The 27259-nt window shown below is 63.7% G+C and overlaps 1 protein-coding gene across 4 annotated transcripts in view; it reads right to left on the reverse strand.

Moving 5' to 3' along the window:
- RPTOR (regulatory associated protein of MTOR complex 1) overlaps nucleotides 1–27259 on the reverse strand; it is a 207204-nt gene that overhangs the window by 8334 nt on the left and 171611 nt on the right. For all 4 annotated transcript variants that reach the window (XM_025047180.1, XM_015589729.2, XM_006912165.3 and 1 more), the window contains 8 exons: nucleotides 22112–22230; nucleotides 19351–19454; nucleotides 18803–18986; nucleotides 17306–17416; nucleotides 7251–7356; nucleotides 4668–4782; nucleotides 3035–3159; nucleotides 1240–1344 (listed from right to left, as the gene is read on the reverse strand). In XM_025047180.1, coding sequence (XP_024902948.1) covers nucleotides 1240–1344; nucleotides 3035–3159; nucleotides 4668–4782; nucleotides 7251–7356; nucleotides 17306–17416; nucleotides 18803–18986; nucleotides 19351–19454; nucleotides 22112–22230 — 969 coding nt within the window. The remainder of the gene's footprint in view (nucleotides 1–1239; nucleotides 1345–3034; nucleotides 3160–4667; nucleotides 4783–7250; nucleotides 7357–17305; nucleotides 17417–18802; nucleotides 18987–19350; nucleotides 19455–22111; nucleotides 22231–27259) is intronic.

Consider the following 27259-nt stretch of genomic DNA (forward strand, 5'->3'; position numbering starts at 1 on the left):
AGCGCCAGGCAGAGGCGGGGCAGGTGGCCCGAGGTGGCGGTGCTTGGACAGGCCCATGTGCGGTCTGCGGGCCGGCCAGGGGTCAGTGGCTGGGAACGCACACGGTTAATGCGGCTGAGCTGGCGGTGGTGGCGGGGTGCGCAGGGCTTAGCCTCAGAGGGTCCCCGGAAACAAGGCTTTTGATTCACCAGTGGCCCCGCCGGGTCTCAGAGGGCTCTGCAGGGTGCTGGGCCCAGGGGTGTCTGCCAGGGCCTGTGGTTTGGGGATGGTGGCCCCACCACTGATGCTACTTCAGAGCGTGGCACTCAGCTCCGAGGGTCCTGGGTTCTCCTGGCTGGGGCTGCGAGGGAAGCGCCCCCAGGTGCACGGCGCACGCGTGTGTGTGCGTGTACGCGGACGGCCAAAGGTATTTCATAACGACGCAAAGACCCTACACCGACGCCCCAAGACCCCAGGCTCCTGCGGGAATCGGGGTGACGGTTCTGCTCTCGACATGGCTCCGCTTTTAAAAACCACGTGCAAGAGCTGTCCCTGCTTTAGACCTGTCCACGCAGGCGGCTGGCAGCCCCCTGCCCCCCACGAAGTCACCTCTGGGTCTCCTCAGGATGGGCGCTCGAACATGAGGGGAGAGGAGCCCCAAGGACAGGCAGGAGACAGAAGAAGCCACGTGGAAGGTGGCAGGACACAGGCGAGGCCCACGGAAAGGGGACAGGGATTCCGCTGTGAGCGTCCGGGAGCCCTGACCGTGACAGCCTGTGTCCTGCTGCCAGGACACGCCAGGCTGCGAGCCGCATCGCGGGGCTCTCCCCACCCTGCTCTGGCCCAGGAAGCACGTCGGGGATGGCATCCGCGTCCCGGCTAGGGAGGTGGCCGAGCCCACCTGGCAGGTGGCGTGCAGAGCGTGCCCCGCCAGCGCCCCGGCAAGCCCGGGCGGCAGGCCCGGGGGCACGGCCAGCCCCCAGGAGTGAGTCTGGGCGCCGGGGCCGGCGGCAGCACAGCGCTTCCCCAAGCTACACTAGCGTCACGTGGGCTGGGGACGGAGGGCAGGAGCGTGCAGGCCAGCGGGACGGCCACCGCGCTCGGCCGGCCTCCAGCGTGCCAGCGCCTTCATGGTGACCAGGGAAGTTGGTGGGCTCGTGACTCCAGACTCAGCACCGTCACCGGGGGTGGGGGGGACGTGGGGCCCTGCCTCCGCCCCTCCCGGCAGCCCCGGATCCCCGTTTGCCCAGGAGGACGCACCCCGGGTTGTGGGCAGCATGTCTGAGAGCCCCTGCCAAGCGGTCACCATCTCTGGGTTCTTCTCCAGATCGGCGAAGTTCTTCCAGACCCGGATGGCACCGTCGTCTTGGGGAGAGAAGAGAGGTGACTGGAACCGTGGCCGGGACGAGACCGCTCGGATGCGGCTGTGGCGCCCCCTAGGAGGGCCGGTCCCCTGGGGCGTGGGCCCTGCCTCCCGACCTCGGCGGCTCCTCCCCACCATGTTCCCTCCCCCTCCCCGCGGACACCTCACCCAGAGAACTAGCCACACTGAGGGGCAGTCTTCGGTGCCTGTCGCCCCCTTCCCGCTCCTGTCTGTGCCCCACACAGAGCGGCCTTCACATGAGATGTGACCTTGGCCTGTGGACTCCCCGAGGTGGAACACGGCAGGGCGCCCCTCCCCACCTCCAGCACTGAGCACTGGGCGAATGGCCCTTGCGTCCTCAGCAGACGAGGGCGAGGGGAGCCTGCATCCCCACGTGTCCCCCCTTCCTTCCCCGGGTGCTACACCTGCCCTCTGGCCTCCCTGGCCCCACACGTGGCCCTCGGAGGCGCTCAGGTACCAAGCTGCTCCCGCCCCGCGTCACCTGCCCTCGAGGATGCGGTCATTCGGGAGACAGACCCAGAAACGCTCGCTGAGCCGAGTCCCCAACCTCTACCCTGTCTACTCGTCCCCTCTCTGGTCTCCGGACAGTGGGCCTTCTGAGCTCCGGAATGGGTGCCTCTGTGGTGCCTCTGGGGACCGTCCACCACGGGCCCTGGGCCCCGCTTCTGTGCTGCCATGCCCGCTGCCTTCCCCCTGCTCTCGGTTCCCGGGATGCTGGCGTGACCGTCCTTAACCCTGCTGGGCTGCACTGTCCCCCTCCCCGACGCCCACAGTGGGGGGTGGGCTTTGGCAGTGGCTTGGCTCCGCTTGGTCCTGAGGTAGCACTGCTTGGGGTGTGGCTGCTGGAAGGACCTCCCCCTGTGGGCGCCCCTCACAGCAGCGGTCAGGAACAGTGACAGGTTGTGTTGTCCCTGCAACCAGCTCAACTATCTCGGTGGCTCAGAAGCCCAGGACAGGACCAGGAGCAGGACAGGTCAGCACAGAAGAGAACAGGACAGGGCGGGCCCAGGACTGGGGAGCACGGGAGTGAGCCGGGGCAGGACGTGGCTTCTCTTGCTCACGCGTGCCCCCCGCCCCCACGCCTGTCACCTCTGAAGGAGGTGCCATCAGACAGCGGCTTCTCGTCAGCAAGCAGCAGGGGCACCCCACTTTTACAATGCTGTGGGAAAATGGCTGCTGAGCACGGGTGGCTTCCTTGGAACCGGGGTTCAAGGGTGAGGGAGAAATGACATTTCTGACCAGCAAAGAAGTCGTGGCTGCATGGTCGGCGACGCCGCACGGCCGAGGGGCGTGGCTCACCCCGGAAGAGGGTGCCCGATCGGGGCGGGCGGGGGACCCCGGAGCTCGTCACGGTGCGGCCCGCCTCCCCTGGCCTCGCTTCTGCGGGCTTCACCAGGACTACAGGGGCTGAGGCTGGCGGTGCCTCCTGGTCAGGGGAGGGCAGGGTCCCAGGGAGGAGATAGAGTCGCGGGACAATGACAGACACTGGTCACTTGGCTCTCCCCCGCAACCTGTGGGGGGACCTTCCCTCACAGGCGTCCTGGCCCCTGGACGGCGGCGGCCTCCCTGATGACCGTCCCCTTTGCCAGAAGACACGGATGGGGTTGCGTAGCCGTCCCCTGCCACCTCTGCGTCCGAGCCCGGGTCTCCGGCCACGCGGGCTCCACTCACCCGTGGCCGTGAGCAGGAGGGAGCAGTCCTGGCCGTTGAGGTACTCCATGGCGGTGACCCGTGTGTACCGGGGGTTTCCGTTGTGGAAGTAATCCAGCTTCTCCCCCTTCTCCCAGTCCCAGAAACTGGGGGAACAAGAGGGAACGAGGCTGGGAGACCACGGGGGAGACCGCGAGGGCACCCCCCCGCTCCCGCTGGGATGGCCGCGCCCGGCAGAGCAGAGATGACGCGTGCTGGGAGGATGTGCAGGCGCGGATGCCCCCCGCACTGATGCGGGGGTTGGGGGAGGCTGCGGGCCGCCAGCAGTAAACCCAGGGCCACCGCAGACTGGGCTCCGTGGCCGGGTGTTTACTCAGGACGTTTGGCCGTGTCCCCAGCAGCACTGTTCACGACAGTCAAAAGGCAGGGACAAGCTGTGACGACTAAATGGCTATAAAATGACATAAAGGGCTTAGAGCTGCACCCAGACGCTGAGCAACTAGTGCTGCTTGTTACTGTCACGTCCCTGTTAAGGATACATGACTGTCCACAGAATCCCCCACAAAAATCTATTTCCACTTGAAAGGGAGCTGCTAACGGAAGTATGTGGGTGGCCTGCAGAAGTCAGCACCGAGGTCGCATTTAGCTCCTTCGGGATCGAATCCGCGCGGCTCCAGAGCAGGAGTCAGAGGCTCCGTGACGTGACTCTGTGTCTTTTTCCAACAAAACCAGCCCAACAAGTAAACGCAACGTAGACTTCGTTCCGTTTTACGTGTCGCTTTCCTCTAACTTGTGTGAAAAGTGAACGTATTTTTAAAAAACTAGAAAACAAAGCCTGACCACTCCACCACGTTTAAAAAAAAGGTGGAAACAGCCGCCGTGTCCGCCGATGGACGGGTAACTGGGCCGCGGTCTCTTCGTGCAGGGGACGCTGTTCAGCCCGGAACAGGGCGGCCTTCTGAGCCCGGCCACGACGTGGGTGGGCCTGGAGGACGTTACGCCCAGCGAACTCAGCCAGTCGCAGGAGGACAAACACTGTGTGGCCCCACCCACGAGGTGCGCGGGCGTCAAATCCATAGCGATGGAGGGCAGGGCGGTGGTGCTGGGGTGGGGGTGGGGGGCTCAGTGTTTGATGGGGACAGAGGTTTGGTTTTGCCAGATGAGAAAGGTCTGGTGGTGGCGGTGGTGGCTGCGCAGCTCTGAGCTGGGCACGCTGACGCGGTTCAAGCGGCAGCTGTCACGTCGTGAGTGTTTAAACACAACGAAACAAAGGGAGGCGAGGGCAGGGGAGGGTGCCCTGTGCCCCGCTGGGCCCTCCCCAACCCCAGGGGGCCGTCCCCGCCACGGCTACGCCCGCAGCCGCGCACCAACACGCTCGCCCCTGCCGGCGAGCGCCTGTCACGCCCTGTGCCGTGCTCTGCCTCCGTGTGCCACGCGGGAGAGGCCCTGTCTTAGCGCTAGAAGCTCCCGCCACCCCCGGACGTGGCCTGTCATTGGGACCCCGCCAGCTTTCAGTGCTGCGGGGGGGAGGGGGCAGGGACATCCGTCCCTGCATCGTCCAGCCCCGAGGGAAGACGGAGGAAGGGGTGACGCCCATGCCGGCCGGGGCTGACGTCAGCCGCCAAGGTGCGAGTCCCGACGAGCCCCTCCGTACCAGATGCTGTCTTTATCGGCAACGGCCACGCACGGAGTGAAGGGGTGGAACTTGACCACGGAGGGGACGCCCGGGTTCCTGTTCAGAAATATCTGGTCGTCCAGTCTTGTGATGCCTGCGAGAGAAACAACAACGGTCTCACGTCACGGAAAACAGGGACGATGGCTTCGTACCAAGGCTGACAAGGTCTGGGCCTTGTGTTTGGGGACTCGGAGAAGCACCGAGCGGACAGAGGAAAGCGGGGGCCGGGGGAGCCCCTGGCTCTGCCCAGAACCCCACAGCGCCCACAGTCACAGTGGGACGCGAGGTAGGTTTTCAGTGGAGCTCGCCATCGTGTGCGTGGCGACGGCACAGCTGTGACACCTCGACTAATGCGGCCGGTTCGGATTTTTCGGAGAAAGTGCTGGAGAAAGCTCAGTGCGGCTGGGCTTGTCACTCAGACTCCAGGCTGAGACACTGGGCACAGCCAGCACCGCCCACGACCTGGACGAAGTCCTGGAGGACCTTTCAGTCTGGGAAGGTGATGACCACGCAATTCCATGGGCAGAGACTCACAGGGGAGCTCAGTGTGGATCTGTCACTAGGCCCTGACCCTAACCCCTCAGGGCGGAGTCTGTTGTAGAAAAACAATAAAGAGACTAGAAACGCAGAGCGCCGGCGTGGGTGCAGGGAGACAGGGAGATGCTCATCCGAGCAGCATGTCGGACCCCTCGTCCCCGTGGCCGTGTCACTGGGAAGGGCGTTAGAGGCTGGGACACAGGCCCCGGGTGACGCAGGGAAAAGCCTTGGCTCACCGATGCTTCAGGCAGTCCTCCCAGCCTGCCAAAACAGCGGACGCCGGCCACCCCTGACGGCAGGTGGGACAAACTCCCGGGCAAACTGCCAGGAGGGCGTGGGCATGGAGGGTGCTGGCACCCTGGACACCTCACTCCGGAGGGAGCGTCACGTCAGGCCCTGAGGGGTGAGGGACACCTGGATCTAAGTCGGCAAAGACGCTGGGTCGCAGGGGACGGCTGGAGGGCCCAGGCACGGAGTGGGTGGTGGCGGCTCTGCCAGCTCCTGTCTCCGCCGGTGCTGCCGTTTCTGGTGACTCTGCTCCATCTGCCGGCCACATCCCTCCCGGTACAGCGAGGCCGACGCGGGCCGAGCAGGCCGCCCCGGGGGGCGGGCTCTGCCGGCGACCGTCTCCCACGCCAAGTCCGACCGCGCTGGGTCCCGAGGTGCCGCCTCGCCTGCTAGGGTCCCCGCGCTCACTGCCCCTCGGCGTGCTCCTGAGGAGCTGACTCCTCTTCTTCCACAGAGCCTGGAGGAGAGCCCCGACAAGGGCTCTCAGGGCTGTCTTCAGTTTTTGCCTAGAAACCCTGCTGTTTCTCGAAAGCCTGGCCCTTGTTCCACGGCCTGCTCGGCGCTGACCGGAGGCCCTGGCCCGGGCAGTGGTACCCGTCACCTGGCCTGGGGAGTGGCGTCTGTCGGGCCAGTTTGCCTTCCGATGTCTACGCGTGTGCAGGCTCAGCTTCCGGGCCCTGCGGGCACAGGGAGACCACTGCGTCCTGCTCGCCCAGCTGTGGGCCCGCGAACCTTCATGAGCACAGCTTCTGGGCGCCGTAACTCTGCCCCTCCAAGAAAGGCCACGGTCACAGGTGGGGCTGCACTGGCTGCACGGCTGGAGCGGTGGCTGCTAGGCAGCAGACGATGGACTTGGACACTGACAAGTGCTTCACGTCGGCCACTGCGGCGGCTTCTGGGCGCCGTAACTCTGCCCCCTCCGAGAAAGGCCACGGTCACAGGTGGGGCTGCGCTGGCTGCACGGCTGGAGCGGTGGCTGCTGGGCAGCAGACGATGGACTCGGACACTGACAAGTGCTTCACGTCGGCCACTGCGGCTCCTTCACAAAGGCTGAATCACGCACAGCCAGGACCTGGAAGTGGCCGTGACGCGTGACCCCAGAGCGCTTTGCAGGGTGCTCGGCAGGAAAGTGCTGGGAACATCTCGGCTGCGGTTCCCGGTGCCGCGTGGTGGGACGGCTCGGATGCTTCGATGGCGGGGGGGACAGGGTCACAGGTCCTCACTCCACTTTAAAAAGTAACATGTAGTCACTGCAGTTCACAGGCTGGGGACCAGACCTAGCCCGTCAGCGGAGGAGACGAGATGGCACTATCCGCTCTGCGTGCGGGGTGGCGTGCCTGAAGCCACCGTGATTCAGGCCACTGCGCTTCTCTGTCTATGCAGGACGACAGCAGGACGCAGGACACGGCTCCCAGGGCGGGGCTGGCCCCTCCCAGAGAGGGAGGGGACCTGTGTGATGTCCTGGGCCGTGGCTGCTGGCCCTCCCATCCCAGCCTGACCCCAGGAGAGGGGTGGGTGGCTGTCCCCTCCCCCTTCCGTGCCCAGGGCGGTGGCAGCTAAGGTGGCTGCGGCCCAGAGCGCTCTCCGCAGCACACGGTGTCCCCCTGAGCACTGCCACTTCCCCCGGGGAGGCGGGGGCAGTTTGGTGTCTGCTGACAGCTTTGGTCAAGGGCTGGTGAAATGTGGCTGGAGCACAGCTCCGGTGACCAGCAATGGTTATTTCGGGGGCCCCCTCACCCTTCTGGATGAGCCGCCGCGCCTGCCTCCGCACGCGGGCGTTACGCAGGAACCGCCACTCGCGCTCCTTGAGGATCTGACTCTCCAGGTCGTGCTCCTCCGGGATCTGCAAGGACAGGCCGCGCCCGGCGTTACCCAGCGCCTGTGCTGCCGGGACCCGGGTTCCAGAGGCTGGTCCCCGAGCCCGTGTGGCCCCCCTCCACACACCGGGCACCGTCTCCACTGTGCTGGCCAAGGACCCCCGGACCCCGAGGGCCACACGCTGCCCTGCACCTCAGGGCCCAACCGTGGGGGCGAGGCTGCAGGCTGAAGACACGGGTGCTGGAAGGGACACGGGGGCCGTGCGGGGCCCGACCTCCCGGCAGACTGTCCACACCCAAAACGCAGTCGGACGACGGGGCGCGCTCACAGGCTCCGCCTTTGCTCCCTGATGCAAGAGGACTGAGGCGTCCAGTGCGCCCAGCAGACCGGGGAGCAGCGACGGGGTGAGCAGCCGCTGCCCGTGCACCCCAGGGGCGGGAGCTGGTGCTTCGCCCACCGCGGCAAAGGGGCAGCGGGCAGAGACCCCGCCGGGGGGAGGGCTGGGAAGGGCTGAGCTTGCTGCAGACCCGCAGGTGAAGGCCAGCTCCTTCACTGCCCTCCCAGTCAGCTTCGGAGACGTGCACGTGTGCGCCTGTGGGCTGGGCTATAGGTGGCTGTGCAAAACCAGGGTTGAAGGGAGGTCCGCACGCAACAAACAGGCTCGTGCTTGGTCTGCTTCATTCAGACACGCCATCGCGTGTTTCTGTGACAGAGACGGATTCCTTCAGTCACACGCTCATCAAGCGCATTTGCCTGACTCAGACTCCCTGCCTGAAAAGGCCCAGAACATGAAAGAAATTAAAGAAGCAGGAAGGAGCCCGACCGCCCCTCGGCCGCATCCAGACAGCGGCCATGCCCTGACCGGCTGCGGTCAGCCAGGGGCCACTGCAGAGGTGCCAAGGCCGCGGTCGGTGTTAGGGATGGTTTTCTCGGCTACAGAAGGCAGTCACACACGCGTGCTCGCGGGCCCGTGGCTGAGAACCGAGATGCCCTCCACACAGACAGAAGCGTGGGTCACCTGGAACATTCTGTCTCCCTGATGCTCGGCACGATTTCTGATCACAAACAAATAACCCGAACCCTGCCTTACTTCGCTGCCCACGCACAAGTGACCTGGAGGTCTATTCCCAGCTTTTCATTTATGCTTTCTTCTCTTAAAAATCACAGAACCCACACCCAATGAAATGGCAACTCAAGGGCGTGCAGACAGGGAGACAGGAAGAAGGGGTGTCCAATACCACGAGGACATCCAGGGGCTCAGAAAGAACCCACGAGGGCAGAGAAGAGACTGGTTTCGTTGATGACAGCCCAGAGCTCATTGGAAAAGAAACGACACATGGCCAGTAACGTGAAGCAGTGACAGGGAACCCCAAAGACTCAGTGGGCAGGAGGCCGAGTGGGCTCCGGGCTCCGTGGGGACGGGCTGGAGGGGGACATCCGAAAGGCTCCGGTGTGCAGCCGGCAGCGGGGCAGGGCGGGCTGGGCTGTGCACGTGCTCCCCGTGGCCAGGCCGAGCGCTCCGCCCACAGGCCAACACCCCGCACGGCACATGCAGGGCTGTCCACTCTGCAGCTCCAAAGGGAACAGGAGGGAGGCCGAGGACGGGGGAACAGGCGTGAGGACGTGCCGGGCACGCGGGCAGCCCTGGGTAACGGAAGGCGCCACGGGGCCTCGGCTCCCCGGTGGGCTGCCACCTCCCCTGTGCCTGCTGAGCCTCCAATCCGGGCCCGAGCTCAGAAGGGACTTTCAGAACTGAACTGCACGGTGGCTCTGTCCCCGGCACGTGTGTCTGTCTAGGGACAACCTGCTGTGAACCAGTGGGACACACACCAGCAGGAACGGACGCTTCAGGTGCAGTGTGAGAGGCACAGGTGACGGGGGCGGAGGGAGAGAGACGAGGGGACGTGACACCTGCGGCTCAGGGCAGGGACCAACGGCAGCCCGCCAGCAGCCCGTTTCCCGCTCGGCGGTCCTAACTGTCACCGCGCTCTCTCTTCCCGCCACCGGCCCCTCTCAGGCCGAATAAACGCCTCTGAGTACACGGGCCCAGACCCTGCTTCCGCCGGGCCGTCCTCAAACAGGGCCTGAGGGGTGTGACTGTCGGTGACGCTGTGACGGGGTGAGAATCACACGTGTTCTGCTCAGACAGGAACCGATTTGCACTGTGACCCTCCCACGGAGATGTGATACTGACAGCTGACAGGTGACCCGCCTGTGCGGAGTGACTCGGGGCTCAGGACGAAGGCGGGGCGTCCCCGCTGGGCTCCTGGGGAGCAGCAGCCGGGCCGCTGGCACGGGCCACAAGCGGTGGGCCTGTGACTCGGAGCTGGGGCTTCCTTCCAATGCCACGGATTACAAAGGTTCCCGTTGCTCAGGGGAAAATTCGGAACAGGCCCGCAACTGTAAGACAGGAGGAGACAGCAGCGGGGGACGGAGCTGGAGGCTGGCTGACCGGGGTGAAGGCCTCGGGCACCGAGCCCTGTCCCCACCCAGAAATAGCGCGTCCAGGTGGCAGGATGTGCGGATAGAGTCCCCAAGGCTGCCTGCCGCCTGCCATGTTTTCATCCCCCTGCTCCCTAGACAACGAGGTCAGCCCTGTGGGAGGTCACCGTGCGGAGGGCGCACGGTGCTGATGGGACTGAGTGTGCCTCCTCTGTGTGACAGCTCACAGGTGCCCTTCGAGTTACAGCGGGGCCGGGTGACAGGCCCGTGCTCCAGGCACTCCCAGGCCTGACCACCCGTCTCCAGTGTCGGGCTGGCTGAGATGCAAGTCACACACAGGGCATCTCAGCATTCCGGGGCACAGTTCTGAGTTTCGGCAAGTGCCACGGTCACGGACCCCCGTGGCGGTGGAGACCAGCTCCAGCCCCTCGTCCTGCCCCCGAGTCGGCCTGCCCCTCAGCCCGCTCGGCCACCTCTGCTCTCTGTCCCGGGCCTCTGTCCCCTATCTGGACACCGTGCCAATGCGTCATGTGGCTTGCAGCCTAAGCCGGGCCTGCCGTCCGCAACGTGGCCATCACGGCTTATTTACCGCGGGGAGGGGGTGTGGGTGTTCCCGGGTTTTGGTGGCTGTGAATTAAGTCACCACAAACACTCGCAGAGGTTTCCGGAGGCGGCAAGCCTGAAGTTCTCCCGGGCGGACACGGAGGCGCGGAGATGCTGGGCCGAGCAACGTGTGTTGAGTCACGAGGAAGGTTCCGGGTCTGAGGTGCCCGGCGTGGTGGCTGACGACTTCGGTGTCCCACCGGACGCGGCGTCAGGGTGGCGCCTCGGCCCCCGGCGACGGACCGTGGTGGTGTGCTACGCCGCACGCCTCTGCAGCCCGTGGCTCCTGCTTTCACTTTCCTAGCAATGTGGTTTGAAAAGCGGTGATGAATTTACCCAGTTTGCCGTTTTTTTCTTGTACAGTTTGGGCCTCCTGTACGAGAGTCTCATTAAAGAAACCGTCGCCTAAGCCCAGGCCGGGACAGTTTCCTCTGGACGGTCGTGGTTCTGGCCTCACCCCCAGGCTGTGGCTCCGAGATGCGCTCTCGGAGGACGTGTGGGAAATGGGCTGTGGTCCACTTCTCCCGGCCAGCAGGCGAGCTGCGGCTGCAGCGACGCCCCCTCCACCGCCGCCCGCTGAGGCCGCCCCTCCTCCGCCCACTGGCCGCGTCCTGGCAGCTGCTGGACCCAGCCGCACTGCCAACTGGGCTCCGTCTCCGCCGTCGACCACACAGCGCCACAGCTCGGTGACGCCAGCTTCACAGTGAGCCCCGAAGTCAGACAGCACGGTTCTCCCCGCTCGGGCCATTTTGAAATCTGCTTTCGGTTCTTTGCTTTTCCCCATGAAGTTCACAATAAGCTTGTCGATCAACAAAAGGCTGAGGCCTCTGCCTGCGGTTCTGTCGCCTGCACAGCACGGGCAGCGCCCGGCCCGACGTCTGAGCACGGCCACTCCGGGCTCCTGGCGCCCACTCCTCACCAGCGCTCCATTTCCCGGTGTTCGGATCCTGCTGCGCTGTGTTTTTTTGAGGGCTCCCAGCGCCCACTCCTCACCAGCGCTCTGTTTCCCAGCGTTCGGATCCTGCTGCACTGTGTTTTTTTGTTTTTTTTTTTTGGTTTATAGCTAAATATTTCGTGGGTTTTTTTTTTTTTGGAGAGGGAGATGCTATGGTAAACCATTTAATTTCAATTTCCAATGGTTCGTACAGAGACACAACTGGTTTTGTGTCAGGGCCCCTCCCTGCGCCCTGTGATCTGGCGAAAGCCGCTCGTCCCAGTGGCGCCTGGCGGTTGCTCAGGGTGCCGCGTGCTCACCGTCACGGCCATGAGCTCCGGCCGCTGCTGTCACATACTCCGCCCCGTGTCACGGGGCTGGCCAGGACGGTGGGGAGGGTGCTGTGTGGGGACAGCGGGATGGAATGCCCTCGCCTCAGGCGTGGTTTCAGAGGAGAAACGGGCAGGCCTTTCCCCAGGAGAGGGGCGGTGGCCGCATGCTGTCCGTGGCTGCCCGGCACGGGGCTGGGGCCCGTTCCGCTTCTGGTTTGCTGGGCGTTCTTACCATCGGCGGCTGCTAAGTTTGGTCGAGCCCTTTTTCCGCAGGTGCTCAGAGGCCCGATGGCTTTTCCCTGGTCTGCGGACACAGTCCATTACAGGATGAACTAAAATATGTTGGCTCCACTTTGCGTCCTTGGGATGGAACTGCTTGGCCGCCAGGGAGTTGCCCGCTTTGCGTGCGGCTGCATTCGACTCGCTGGAGCCACGCTGCGGGTTCTGGGTCCGCGTTCACGGAGGACGTTTTCTGTTCTTCAGCTGCTTTGCTGTCACCGTGGCGCTGGCTCCGCAGTGAACTGGGGAGCGGCCCTCCTGTCACGTTGTCACAGCTGCTGTAGAGCTGGTGCTGCGTCCCTAAAAGCTCTGGCAGGGCTGGCCGGTGACACTGCAGGCCCGAGCTTTGTCCTTGTTGGGAGGTTTTAACTGCAAACCCACTGCCTTCATCAGGCACAGGATGGTTCGGGTTTGCTGTTTCGTACTGGGTTTCGGGAGTTTGTGGGTGCAACGTGGAGATGTCAGGGTATCTTCCGGGACCGTCGCCCCGTCCAGTCATCTACGCGTCTGTCCCGATGCCGGCACCACGGTCTCGTCGCTGCAACTACGCAGTGACACCCGAAACCGGGAAGCCCGAGTCCTTCTGCTTTATCTCTTACGATATTTTTTTCCCTTCAGTGCTATTCTGGGTCCCTCACGGCTCCATCTGAAATTCCGTCTCAGCTTGTCGTCTTCTACAACGTAATGATGAAAAAAGGCGGCTGGGTCTCCGTGGGACGGCGCTGAAGCTGTGGGGCTCTTGGGGACTCCTGCCACACCAGGTCTTCGGGTGCGTGGACGCGCAACTTCTCTCCACTTAACTCTGGTCTCCTCTAGCGTCCTTCAACACGGTTCCGCTTACAGACTGTTTGTTTTAAAGAAAGATCGCATCTGACCTAGTGAAACCTCAGTCACTGACTGTTTACAACCCAGCGACGATCTATGGGATGCACGGGGGCTGGCGCCCCGGCCGGCGCATCTGGGGACAGGCGGGGTGGGCGATGACCAGCAGGCGGGAGCATGGCAGCACGCTGGGTGCCCCCCACCTCACTGCCCGCCCCACAGGCTGTGCCTGCGGGATCCGCCTCTATCTATCTGCTTCCCTCCTGAGCCTGCCAGGAAAGGCCCGGCATCGTTTCAGAAGCTGGCGACGGTGTGGTGGCCCCTGGTACAATCGAAGCCATAGCCAACTAAGTCACCGAGGAATAGTCTGAGGGGGAGACCAAGTGACACTCTCAGGCTCTGTCGGCCTGAAGGTTTATGTACAAGAATGTCATGTACGCTGTCATTCATCGCAGGAAAACCCAGAAAAAGACATTTTCATGGACGAATATGTGACGACGTGAGGAGTTCAGTGTTCACGGCACAGTGACAAACGGACAGAGCGCAGTGTGTGCAGGATACGCTGACTGTGTGCGTGCGTGCGTGAGTGTGCGTGTGCAAATGTGCACATGCGCGTGTGTGCGTAAGTGTGCGCTTAAGTGCACGTGTGAAAGTGCGTGAACGTAAGTGTGTGCGTAAGTGTGTGCGTGTGCAAGTGTGCGCGTAAGTGCGTGTGTAAGTGCATGTGTGTAAGTGTGTGTGTGTAAGTGCATGTATGTGAGTGCGTAAGTGTGTGTGTGCCTGCGCTATGGGTGACTTCGATTTTACTAGCAGTATTTTTTAATTTGAGGTTTAAAGAAAATAGTTCAGTGCACTTTTTAAAAGCGCCACAGATGTGCAGATTTAATCACGCGTCACCCGCAGCACGCCCACGGCCTGTCCCCGTGGAGGCCGGGCCATCGCGGCCGGGCATCGGGCTGTGAGCAGGTTGTTGGTGCTCACGCCACACACAATGTCCGAGCGTGAGCCGATCGGCTCTGACAGCTCCTTCTGTAACTAAACACCACATTTAATCTGTTCTAAATTACAAAACTAATCGGTCTAAAACACCCCAAACGACCCAGAGTGCACGACGTGGAAAGGGCCTTCTGCACCCAGGCCGCCTAAGCGAGCACTCGCGGGCCCCGCGGCCGAGCTGGGAGCCGCAGCCCGCATGGGTGCGTCGTTCCCACTCAGTCCCCTGATTAACGTTCTTGTTTTGTTTCCCACGTCCGCCGTTGCGGACAGCGCTGTGACGGGCACCTGTGACCCACACTGGCGCCCGTCCACGCCCAGCAGTGGTCTTAGGGCCTGCCTCTCAGGGTGCGCCGAACCGCCCTCCACCGCGCCAGGATCTTCCCACCAGCAACAGTGTCCGCTTCCCCCTCCAGGCTGACCTCTGACCTCTGCACAAAATCGGTCTTTGAAGCTTGTCCACCCGTGAGTGACAAACCACCCTACTACTTGCGTGATGAGGGCGAACTTCTGTGTCTCTCCGTAAAGCACGCGGTGGACCACGCGTGACGTTCTCTCCAGAGCGGGTGTGAGCTCTGAGCCACCAAGGGCGAGAGGCTGTCACCCGGCTAGGGGGCTGTCTTTGCGGTCATGCGGACCTGTAAGAAATCTGCCTGTGAGCTGACAAAAGGCCAGCAAAAGCTGTCACTGCCATCGTTTTCGGGTGCTCCCACTGGCGTGAGTCACACTCGGCTGGACTGCGGGGTGTCACTCTGCTCCCCGTGAGGCTGTTTAGGGTCGCGGTTCCTCTGTTCTTTTTGAGCGCTACCTTGAGCTATTCTCAGCCACACGTGAAGCGGGTTAATAAAAAGGTTCCCAACGTACTTTATCGCACAAACGTGTCGCTAGATGATTAATTAAATTAATAAAAGAACGCTCTGTGAATGCCACTTGGAAAAACTAGGGAAAAAATTAATAATGAGACCAAATGTGTTCTCAGAAAAGGTCTCTCACTGAGGTAGAAGAGACGTCAGTGGCGCCTCAGGAGCCGCCGCTGCGGCTGCCACCGAGGATGCAGGGAGTGCACCCCGTCCCGGCGCCGGGGTGCGTCATGGGCGCAGCGGCCACGCGCGTTTGCGTCTGTGTGCGTGGCAGGGCCCAGTCCAGGGGGGCCACTTCCTCCCACCTCACGGCTCACACCGTGGGAGCCAGCACGACGCATCGGGCCAGACCACTAGGCCGACAGTCGGCGTCCCCGTGCTGGTGACACGCGGGATCCCCTGTGGGAACCCTCAGACGCACTTCCGGGCACAGGCACGGAAGGACATGAAGGCCAATGGGCTCCGGGCTGCATGTGACGCAAGGGAGGCTGGGGTGCTGGCTTCAGGCCGGATGCTGGCTCTGGGTTTGCGCGTGGGCGAGACGTCCGAGCACTCACCCCTCGAGGGTCTCTGGGGACTTCGGCCACGACCCGCTCAGGCGCACCCGACGCCAGACCCATACGCTGCGCTGAGGAGAGGCAGGCAAATCCTTGGGGGAAAATCAAACTCATTCTTAAGTTGAAGAGGAATGAGTTTGGGGTAACTGAGGCCACTTCTCCCTGTTGTCACAGGCAGATGACTGAGAAGAGGCATGTTTCAAAGGCTCTGAGGAAGCCGCTCCCTCACTGCTATCCCAAGAAATCACTGCAAATTGTAGCCACGAACGCTGCGGCGAGGGTGAGCCCGGGGCGCAGGGAGCTCCCAGCAGCTCGGCCCACCGGCCACGTGGGAGGCGAGAGATCGCGCTTCCGTTGTGCTGAGCCGCAGGTCTCAAGGGCCAGCGTCCCAGGGCCAGCGCCCCGGAACAAGCCCGCACTCGCCTGCTCTCCCTCCCTCACCCGGCAGAGCGCTGTGACTGGGGGACTGCGCACAGCGGCCACCTGAAGTCGGCGGCAGCACACGGGCTGGTCCAGCCACACGCTGTGCTGGCCAGAACCTGAAGCACAGCTGCTGTGAACCTTCCTTCCTTCCTTTAAAACTTCTTTTCTGACTGTGAAAATGCTTTGTCTTCGTGCAGAAAGTGCAGAAAAGACAGAAATGTCTGAGGAAGAAACAAACTGAGTGCCACCTCCACCGGGTCACCTGTCCCCTTCCAGTCTATGTCCTGGGCACAGGCACAGGCATGTTCCGTGTCTGTAACTATGACCGTAAACGACGTCACGTTACAACTGTGAGAAACTGGAGCCAGATGTGTCTTGCTTTCATTTCTCTTTAAAAGTTTCATCGTAAGCGTTCCCTTATGACATTAATTTTTAAGCTTTGTTTTTAAACAGCTCCAAAAATACCGTATCAACGCTTTCATTATTTGTAACCACTGTCCTGTGGTCCTCAGCTTTCGCCGCTGTAAATAAGACACAGATCACCCACATCTCCGATTATGACCCTAAGTCCGTATCTTAGCAAACGAATTACTGGGTCAAAGGGGACGGCAGCTAAGGCTCCTGCTGCTTCCCACCAAACTGCTTTCTGGAAAAGCTGGGTCGAGTTAAGAAATGAGAAAGAACGCTGCTCCCTCTTTCATCAAAGGGGCTCGAGAAATCAGAACTTTAAAACCGGCCTTGGGCACTGACGATGACCACTCTTGTGTTTTTATTGACAAAACTGCGTATCCCTCCGAGGAAAGGGGAAAGTGGGTGGGACGCTGTACCCAGGAGTCAACGTGCCCGTCCCGGGCACAGCCCACACAGGGGGCCCGCCGTGCGGTCAAGGGCCAGCTGTGACTTCTACTCATCTATCTGCACGGGGGCAGACGAGGGTTCTGAAGATGCACACCGCAGCTCCTGACTCTGCTCTGACACGGCAGTGCCTGAGCCGCCCCATCACCCTGAGTGTGTGGCTCGAATCTGCAGTGACGGGAACGTTTCCCGTCACGACTGTGGCAGAATTAAACCTGAGAGGTAGTCCCCCGGAACAAGCCAGACGTGTCAGAATTGGCCCCAGTGGGCGAGTCTTTAAAAAAAAAATCCTCGAGCTTAGTCCCAAAGCATGGAGCCGCCCCAGCACGGCCTGGGGACAGGCCGCGGGCGGCCCTTGGGGGTGGGGGAAGTCAGAGGCCTGGAGTGACCTTGCCAATGAAGACAAAACGGTACGGTTCACGCGGACAAGCTCAGGAATGGCAGGCTTCTGCTGTTCTGAGAAGACAGGAGAGCAGACGAAGTCTGTTTCTTTTGCTGCTTTATTTTAGCTGCCAGCTCCAGCTACCAGGGCAGCAATTTGGCGTCACCCTTCAACAGCGGCAAATGCAGTGGGACAGGAGCCCCAGAAGGGTGGTACAGGTGGCTGGCACAGCAGGGCCCTGGGCGGCCCTGGCCACCTGCCTTGGGTCACGGCTCAGGGACATGGCCTGTGCGGCCCCACCGAGGTCGGAGGGGCCACAGTGAGTGGCCGGCTGAGGGTGCCAGTGAACAAACCCAGGGAATTTTGGACGGTCAGCTTGAGCAGAGGAGCCCAGACATGCTGGACTCTCAGGGGAGTGAGGCTCAGGGACCCCAGCTGCTCGGGCAGCCGTGGGGAGCACACCCTTTAAGCCCAGGGCACGGCGCACGGTACCTTCATGACGGGCTGGGCAAAGTACCGGGCGCTCCAGTCGCAGAAGCCCGTCTGCATCGTGGCCGAGATGAAGCCCTTGTGTCCGGCGGCGTCGTCCGGGTCGTCCGTCGTCTTCGGGTGTTTGGAAAGGAGCGAAGAGAAACCAGTCAGTCAGGTCCCCCCCGGCTCTGTGCGCCTCCCACACCCGCCCTGCAGACGAGGCGGGCAGAGCTCTGGCCCCGGGAGCCTTCCGTGCTGCCCTCACTGCTGCCCTCACTGCTGTGCCCTGGTGACCGGGACCCGAGTGGATGGACCTCCTGGGAACCCATGCTGGGGTCTGCCTGCAGCTGCACACGGGGCGCTGTGTCACCCGGGGCCGGCGCGGTGGCTTCGGCTGCCACCCTCCTGAGCTGGCTGCATGTGCCCCTGGCCCTGGGCCACCGCCCCCACAGGCCTCTGCCACCTGGCGTCCTGACGAGGGCAGAGGCTCAGGTGGCAACAGCACAGGCCACCAGGACTTATGTGTGGTCCAGCACCCGGCACTGCCCCCAGGACAATGCATCGGTCCACGACCTGCTGCAGTTGTCACAGGGGAGCTTGCCTCACGGGGCTGGGCGCGAGGTGTCCCCACGGTGCACGGGTGGCCGGAGTGCAGGTGACCCTCACGGAGAACCCTCGTCACCCAGGGGAGACTTGCCCAGAGGAAAGTCCACAGGTGGGACTCAGTGACAGGGTCTCACTCCTGCCTGGTGGGGGGACCGCACGCCGCTGCCTGTCACGGCGCTGCTCTGCTGGACCAGGACCTGGGTCACAGCCCCTGCGCCCGCGGCTCCTGCCCGGCTGCCCACGTAGGGTCCAGCCCGAGGTTGCAATGAGCGCGTCCTGGGTGCCCACGGCTGGAGGCCGGTGGCCTCGGAAGCTGGGTGGAGGGGGCACGTGTGCGCCTCTTGCTCCGAAGCCACCCTGCGGGGGCTGTGACCTGTGTTAGGACTGCGGTCACGGTGACTGTGGGTGAGCGGGGTGCGACATGGTGGCACTCGGGGTGCCGAGCCCCTCTCTAGGCCATGCGCCCTTGGCCGAGAAAGCGGCAAACAGTCCAGACAAGGCGGCAAAAGCCCAGCTACGTGTCCTCCCCGTAACGTGTCCCCCTTGTCACCGTCACCGTCACCGTCCCCCGTCCCCGTGTCCTTGCCAGCGTCTCCTGAGACTTCTCTTCCCGCTCAGAGGCAGAGGCGTGCCCACGTCGGTGGCCTGAGTGGACGCTCGCGGAGGGGGCAGCAGACAGCTCAGCACACGCGGCTGGGGCGGGAGGCGCAACGCCACTCGCCCACCAGGGGGACGCAGACCCGCGGCAGGTGCTCACCCCGCCACGGGGAGGCTGCCAGGAACGGAGACCCTGGGACTGGGGGCCACCGTGAAGGGCCCCCCGCGTCCCCCGGGGTGCGAGGCCCAGGTTGTCCCTAACGAAGCATCTGGACCCCGGGGCGTGCGTGAGTCTTAGTGCCACGGCGTCCGCACCTGGTCCGGGCCCTTGTCGAACATCTTCCGCGTGCGGGGGAACTGGTGGGAATGCGGGGTGTACTGGGTCCCCACGGGGCCAGTAGCACCTGGCCGGCTGGGGGGCAGGTCTCGGCTGACCGGCTGCTTGGCCACGTCGTTGGTCAGGCTGGAGCTGCTCGCGCTGGACGTGGGTGGGGAGCCTCTGTCGTGGGGAAGAAGCGTGCGTCTTACCCGGAGCCCGGCCTCTGCCACCGAGCTGTGGCCAGCGGGCCCAGGGCCCTCGGCTCGGCCGACCTTGGGTCCCCGACCCGTCGGCGTGACTTCCAGACACCAAGTGCTGATGCCGGGTTCACGAGCCCTTCGTGCGTCCGCCTGCGGGTTCTGGGGGCCCCCCGAAGAGAGGCGCGGCAGAGGCAGCGAGCCAGCGGGGGCACGTGCCCGCTGCCCTCTGCTCATGCGCAGCCCCCGCCACGCGGTGCCAACGCGGGCGACGGGGAGGATGCGGGCGTGCGGCAGGGAGCGTGGGGGTGTCCCGGGACGGGGTGCTCTCAGGCGGCAGCACTCACCCCGCCTGGTGGATGTGGACGCCCTTGTTGGTGGGACTGGCAGGCGCCGACTGGGTGAGCGAGGACGCGGTGAGGATGCGCTGAGGCCGTGCGTTCACGGTGGCCTGAAAGAGCAAGGGGACGCGTGACGGGGACGCGTGACGGGGACGCGTGACGGGGACGCTCGGCTGCCACGCTGAGGGACAGCACAGGTCGGCAGTGGCCTTTGAGAGGCTTCAGCGGACAAGGCCTCCTGACCCAAGAACTCTCACACACCAGTGGAAGGCCCCAGCTGAACACACCGCCAGCGTCACCCTGCAGATGAGGTGACACTCCTGCCTTTCCAGGGATCGTCTGCCTGTGTCCGGTGAAGCTCCAGGGCGGCCATCCTTGCAATAGCCCAAGGCCAGGCTGATGGTGGTTCCAGTGACGCCGGCTCTGTGTGCCTCAGTCCATGAGCCACCTCCCCACCCCACCCCGCCCCCGGCCACTGTCCCCTCCTCCCTGAGGGCGGAGTTTCCCACTCCTGGAAAAGGGCACCTGCCTCTGCGCCGTTCACATTCCAGGGGCAGCTCAGAGCACGGACACAACAGCAGGTGCTGTCACCCCCCCTACACACGTCCCAGGCTGGATATTTCGCCACTGAGGACGGTGCCCTCTCGAGACTGTCGCTCAGATGGAAAGTGGCTGTTTCAATTTTTTCGGTAGAATTCTGGGTGGATCCGGAGACCGGATGCCCGCTGGGGTGGTATCGACGAGGAGATGCCAAGCACAAGGCGTCTCTGCCCCTCTGCTAGGGACTGGCCGCCTGCCACGTCCCCTCTCCAACATTCTGCTTGGAGCATACTGGACATCTGGACGGGCCCTGCTGGCGACGGATGCCCGCGGGAAGGGGTCAGAAGGGCCTGATGCCGTGGAGGTGGCGCCCCCCTCGCGTGGAGTGGTGGGTGCAGACTGCTCCCGGGGTGCGGGAGCCCCCCAGCGAAGCAGGCAGGACCTTGGCCTGGGTGGGCTGACCTGCCAGCGGGATGCTGGCCTGGCCGCTGGTGGCCACCTGCACGCTGTGCTCATTCGCTCAGCGGCTAGGACATCACAGCTATGCGCGGCCGACAGACACGAAATCACAGAAACTAACACCGTAAACGCCACCACGTCGGGGTTTCCCAGACGCCCCCTCACTCTGAAATAAACTGAACCACAACCAGCCCTAAGTGTAAAAAAAGTTTTTGAATTACAAAAGTTCTAGTTTGTGAACTTCCTTTTGCTGTGGTGTTTCACTCGGCCAGCACGCGCGCGCACGCGCGCACGCACGCACGCACACACACACACACAAAACCTGAGAGCAAAACCATCCCTCGAGAAGTCTGAAAAGAGAAGAGGAATTTTAGCCAAGAAACTATAAGCTCAGCGCGCGTCCCCTAGAGGCTTCCCGACAGGCAGGGGCAGGCGACGGCGAGCACGGAGCTTTCGGGGTTGAAGTGAGGACACTGGCAGAGCGTTGGCTGAGCGCGACTCTGCGCTGGGGACGTCTCCTGGGCCCTCCCATGCTGCCTGCTACCTCTGTGCCCCTTCGGGGTCTCCAGGGAGCCCAGCGAGTGGGAGCCCGCGGTGACTCAGCGGGGCCTCTCGGGGTGGTGGGTGGCCCTGCAGGGCTTCGACGCGCTGCTCGGCCACGGCTGCTGCCTGTCTGACCGTCCCAGCTGCAACACCCTCAGTGCTGAGGCAGGCGGCCGGCTCAGGGGTTTCCCACGTCTGTAGCCCCAAGGCTGGCCACCGGGGCTCCAGGCGCAGACGGCGCTGTCTGAGCACAGCAACTGCTGTGTGCTCAGCAAACATTTACTCGCTGATCCTGGCTGGGTGTGGGCTGGGTGTGAACGGGGTGGGAGGGGACCCCGGGCAGGCGGCCAAGCGGGCCCCCTTTCCCCGAGGGACTGTGTGGGGACAGGGGGCTCAGGGGGCAGGTGGCCGGCTGGGTGAGGAGCTTTCCAACAAGTGGCCTCTCTGTGCTGGTCCCAGCTGCTGCCTCCATGGGGAGCCGCCGCCAGAAAGGTAGACAGAAAACAACGGTGTGCCCACTGGACGTCCGGGTCTGGGACCGAGCAGGGTCTGTGGGGCCCTGGGGTGCGCTGCGAGCCCCCTCGGGCGTGACACCCTAAACCCTCCCACCGCCCTGGCTGCACTGAACCTCTGGCAGAGCAAACGCGCCAGGAAGCGGCCTGCGGGGGTCCCTTCCTCACCAGCCAGTCAGAGGGGACAGCGGGCAGCTGTGTGCACGGTGCAGGCCAGCTGTTCAGAGGAGCAGACACCGTTTTGAAATTGAAATCTCAGGTCAGATGTACCCTTAGCCCAGTGTGAACACAGTAACGATGTGCGTGCGTGTGCGCACACACACACGTCACCCGCCTCTGCTCCCTGTGCCCTGTGGCTGATGGGGGCTCTGTGACCCGAGCTTCCATCTCAACGATCGAATCGATGCAAGGCACAGAGACGGGAGTGACGGAGACCGAGTGCGTCGATGGGACAGGCAACGGGAGCACCACGAGGTGGCTGTTTACGTGTCCTGTGGTCGTGGGCGAGAGACACCCCCAGGTACTGGCACCAGGAATGGAGAGGGGACATCACCGCAGGTCACCCAGACACCGAGAGGGTCTGCGCGTCACCTGCCACCGGGTGCTCTGACATGCACGTGGAGACGCAGTGCAGGGCGCCCCAGCTAAGGCCACGCGTCAGTGGTTCAGGGGACACGAACCCTGAGTCACACCGGAGCCCGGCCCCCACGCACCTTGTAGGCGATGCTGTTGAGCACCTTCATGGCCAGGTCAGACACGTCCGGGTAGGGGTCAGCGGCCAGGTGCAGCAAGACCCTCCAGATCTGGGTGTAGACGCTGTTGAACGACACCCCTAGGAAAGACAAACAGGACAGGTCTCAGCGGCAATGGCTGCCGTGGCCGCCGGGCGGCTCCTTTTCCGAGCGCCGGTCCCCACGGTCAGGGAGGGAGGCCCCGCGTCCTCCCACTCGGCCTGCCTCCAGAGGCGGGATCTTTCCAGAAGGAAGAGTGAGTTGGGAAAGAGCGGGATGTCCACCCCGGGCCTGAGCTGCCCGGTGGGCGCCCAGCTCCCAGGGGACCACGGTGTGTGTGACGTAATCCGAGGCATCCAGGTCTCCCAGGACACCATTTCCTGTGTGTTCTCCACGGGGACAGCCTGCACGGCGGCCAGCTGTGGACGTGGAGGGAGGGAGGATGGCTTCTTGAGGGCCAGCTCAGCGAGGGCAGCTCAGGGCTGTCAGCCGGGCCCACGGGGGGGACACAGGCCCAGACCCTGAAGGTCGAAGGGTGTGGGCGCCGTCTGCTCTTCAAGCTGTGACACTGTGCTGCCCGGGCAGCTACAGCACCAGGTGGGAGACGGGGGGCCGGATGGCGGGGGCCAGGAAGCCCGGGGCACGGAAAGGCCCTGGCGGGGTGGACAGTCAGCCAGCCATGTGGGAGGACACTGGAGCATGGAAGAAACAGCCCGGCCATCGCCTGGGCATGTCAAGCAAAGGTAATGCTGGAGTGGCCGGCAGTGAGCTGAGCGGCGCCCGGGCATGGGGACAGTGCAGGCTGAGGCCGGAGTGCGTGCCTCCAGGACGGAGCTGTGGGTCTGGTGTCCACACCGCAACAGATCCAGACAGGCAAAGACGGAGATGGGGGGGTGAGGGAGGGGTGGAGACAGCAGCTGGCCAAGGCTGAGGCCGGGCAGGGCTGGAGGAGCAGAGCGGGTGCTGCCCTGGCACCCACTCATTCCTGGGGTGCACCTGGGGGCCGGGCAGGCGTGGCCCACACTCCCCAGGGCAGGAAGTCTGGTGAGGACACGCCACTTGCAACATGTCCTTGTTCTGGGGGAGGCTGGACAATTGGTTAAAAAGCATGAGCCTGCTCCACAAGAGTTTGAAGGAGGGTCTCACCAAGTCACGGTCCCATGTCCCCTGGCTGGCCTTCCCCGTGAGCTTGCTGGGTCCCATCCCCTCTGGCTGGCCCTCCCCGTGAGCCTGCCAGGGTGGCTTGAGGAGCCTGAACGTCAGCAGCGCTGTCGGGGTGAAGTGTTCCCCGCCTGGTGAATGCGACAGCTCAGACGGAGTGGGCTTCACGTGACACGTGCAGATGAGGAAGACCAGGCAGTACAAGCCAGCTCTGTGCGAGGGCCGTCCAGAGACACCCACAGCCACACGTGAGCTCACCTCAGCTGACACCCTCCAACCCGCAGGGGACAGGTGGCGCCCCTTCGTTCCCACTAACCAGGGACAGTGGGTTCTGGTGTACATGGTGGCCAGCCTGGGACAGTGGGTTCTGGTGTACATGGTGGCCGGCCTGGGACAGTGGGTTCTGGGGTACACGGTGGCCGGCCTGGGATAGTGGGTTCTGGTGTACACAGTGGCCGGCCTGGGACAGTGGGTTCTGGTGTACACGGTGGCCGGCCTGGCACGCACTTCACCTGTCAGGGTGACGGAGGCGAATGAGCCTGGCCTCTTGCGCACAGACCTCCCTCCCAAGGTGACACTGCAGACACGTCCCAAGAAGCAGACGCAACTGTCCTCCAGCGGCTCTGCCACCACAGCGTGGGGACACTGCTGGCTCAGCCATGGCTGACAGGTGCTGGCAGCTGCTCGGTGTCTGGGTACCTGCGGCACACGGCCGCCCAGGGTAGCCCGGGATAGTGCCGTGGGGTGAGGGCAGGCCCTGTGGCCAGAAGGGCCCTCCAGGGACTGTCCCCGTGTGCGTGGCACCAGCTCTGGTGCTCCGTGCGTGAGGAAGGGGCTTGAGAGCGTCACGGTGACAAGGGGTGGACGTGGCACCCTCTAGGACTCCGGCCAGCGTGGGCCTGGAGCCAGGGAGGTGGGACGTGTCAGGCAAACTCACTCGCACCTGGAGGCAACCGTGTGCAGGTGACCTATCCACATGAGCCACGCGCCTTCTCCTGCACCCGTGAGACAGAACAGAGCCTCCTGACCAAACTCCATGACCCTGGGCCACTGTCCAGACTCGGACCCAAGTCCCCACAAGCTGCTGAGCTCGGGCTAGGCCCTCGGGGTGAGGGTGGGGGTCCCTCCGACCTCCTTCCCTGTCCTCCTAGGCGATCTCCCGTCTCGCTTCTTTTAAAGAGGAGGAGGGTGGGCTGAGTCTGCTCTGGGACAGCTGTGGGGACGAGGCACATGACGTGGGAGAGGAGCCCACGTGGGTGGGATGAGCGGGGCGTCCCTCGCCGTCACCAGCCCGCTCGATGCGCCCACGACGACTCAAGCTCTTCATGGCCTCGGGGCAGATTTTCCCTCCATGGCTCTTGGATTCTGAGCGACACGTGGCAGCAACTTCCCCAAAGTGTGGCTGGCTGTGACAGGGAGCTGTGGCAGGACACTTGAGCGGAGGGGACATGCAGCGAGGCTCAGCCTGGCTGCAGATGGCAGATGGGGACAGGGCAGGACACTGGCGCTGAGGGCGGGCTGGGCACCTGCGTGGAGCCGCTGGCCTTTGGTCTCCTGAGAGCAACTCCAGTGGACAGACCCCTCCTGGGCGCTGCCCTGGGCTGGATGGGAGCAAGGGCGCAGGGCAGTCCCTCCTGGCTGTGACCTTGGCCCATACGGTGGGGGCGGTGAGTGCAGGCCTGGGGGAGGTCTCTGGGTCCTGGACGCTGGGACCTCCCTGGTGAAGGCGTGGGCCGTGCTGGGCACCACAGGTGGGGCGCGTGGGGGACGTGCTGCTGTCACCGTTGACTTAGGAAGGCTGTTTTTATTACCGCTGCTTTTCCCGCAGAAGACTTCAACTCTGATGTAACACCGTCTGTGATTCGAAACGGAACTAAAACTTCCCACTTTGTCCGTGCCCTTGACCGTAAGGAACGGTGCAACCACGCACCGGCGAGCAAACCAGGGCACGCGGTCGCCCCTCGCCACAATCCCCTCGGCCTCTCCGTTACATAACTGGCCCGTCCAGACGTCTGTGTCCCATACGCGGGAGCCCCCGGAGTGACCCCCCAGGGACAAGGACACGCGAGGCTTCTGGTCTCTGCTGCTCAGACGGGCGCCTGCCTGGCGCTCGCTGAGCTCCCCGTACGTGCCGGGAACCCATTTTCGTGTCTAGACTGAAAGCAGCGCGAGCCGGGAACTCATGGTCTCAGGGCTTGTTCCTCAGAGCGACGGCCACAGCTCCCCGATCAGTGTGAGGTGAAGGGGTGTTTGCTCAGAGCTCTGCGGCAGTTCTGGGTCCCCATGTCCCCTGCTGGCGGAGCGGCTCAGAGGAAGGAGCCTAGTCTCCCTGGAGGCGGGAGCTGTCACCTGTCCTGGCTCTCATGGGTCCCCTGCTCTGTCGCTGTCGGGGGCCCGGGGGCTGAGAGCCCCTCCAGGACCCAGTCCCTGGCCGGCTTCTGCATCTGCCCCTTTGTGATGGCCCTCCTGTCGCTGGCCCCCCCAGGGGCTGTGCCCATGCCCTTGGGCCCCTGTAGGAGGACGCCTTCACATGCCCCCTCTGCCTGCTGGAGGTGGGGACCTGTCCCAATGCCGAGGACCCAGGGACGGGGAACCCTCAGGAAGGGCCCCCCGGCGTGTCTGCCTAAAGCCCTCAGTGACACTCCTCACATGTTCAAGAGACACCAGAGTGACCAGGAGCACGTGAGAATCCAGGGCCAGCGAGTGACAGCACTGTTCATCCCTCCCACGGGGCGGGACCGACTGTGGTTCCGGCCACCCTGCTCACAGCGGGCACTCAGCGGCCCTGCAGGCCCCGCCAAGGGCTCCGCCCCGGTGCTTCCTGGTGCCTCGAGGAGGAAGAGAAAGGAGGGGTCCACGCCGCTTCCTGAGGGTCACGCCATCCTCGACGGAGACACGCGCTCAGCCACCGTACGCAGGAGGCTCCCGGAATCCCGGCTTGGAGACGGGTCCGCTTGGCGCCTCGGTGCCCTGGGCAGTGCCTGCTTTCTCGGCCGGGTCCCTGCTCTGGTCTCTTCTCTGAGGGGAGTTGTCCCAGGCCCCCGATTCTGGGCTGGGTGTCGTCGGTCCCTGAACCTAGGTCTGGTCGTCCAGTGAACACACAACTGGGCGAACCGCCGAGCTTGGATCCTGACCCTGCCTCCTGGCCTCAGCTCCATCGTGGACGCATCGCCATGGTAACACACTTTAGTGCTACAGACTGTCACCAGGCACAGCAGAAACGTGCACACTGGCCTCTGACATGTGCTGGTCCCAGTGCTTTTGGGCAGGAAGTGCACTCACCGGCCATCACGCCCCTTTGGTCCTGAGTCCCCAGAACAGAAACTAAGTCCCACCTCGCTCCCTTGGCATGGCTGGGGCGAGGCCCCCACCGGGGAGCGGATGGAAGCACAGGCCGCCACTGCCCCTTGAGAGGCAGGTGCTTGGCTGGCACCAGGGCCAGGAGCTGTGCAGCATAACGTCACAAAGAAGGGCGGGTCATGGGGCGGAGGATGGTGAGAAGCACGTGATGGCCGGACCCTGATGTCTGGACACTGGCATAGAGTTCCACTCCCACCGCTGGGTGAGGGGGAGTCCTGGTGTGGACGCCAGCTTCAGAGTCTGTGGCACTTCAGATGCCTACTCTGCACCTGTGTGCTCTGGTGCGGGCGCCCGGGTGCTCATGCAGACGTGCCGACTGGACGGCCCAGCCTCACGCTCGGGGAAGGGCGGGCAGGCGTGTTCAGCCTCCTCCGCCCGGGGCTGCCCGACACGGGATGCGCGGGAGCCCCTGGCAAACTGGCCTGGCCCAATGGGGCCGGCTGCTCATTTCTGTACTCTTGCCTGCCAAGAACGGCTTTTCTACTTTTTAAAGTATTAAATAACCATCCAAAGGAAGACAATATTTTGTGACACGTGGGCATTTTATGAAATTCAAACTCCGGCTCGTAAATGGAGTCCCACTGGAACACGGCCGCGTCCGTCTGCCCG

This window comes from Pteropus alecto, unplaced genomic scaffold (assembly GCF_000325575.1).
Source record: "Pteropus alecto unplaced genomic scaffold, ASM32557v1 scaffold134, whole genome shotgun sequence".
NCBI classification, from domain to species: domain Eukaryota; kingdom Metazoa; phylum Chordata; class Mammalia; order Chiroptera; family Pteropodidae; genus Pteropus; species Pteropus alecto.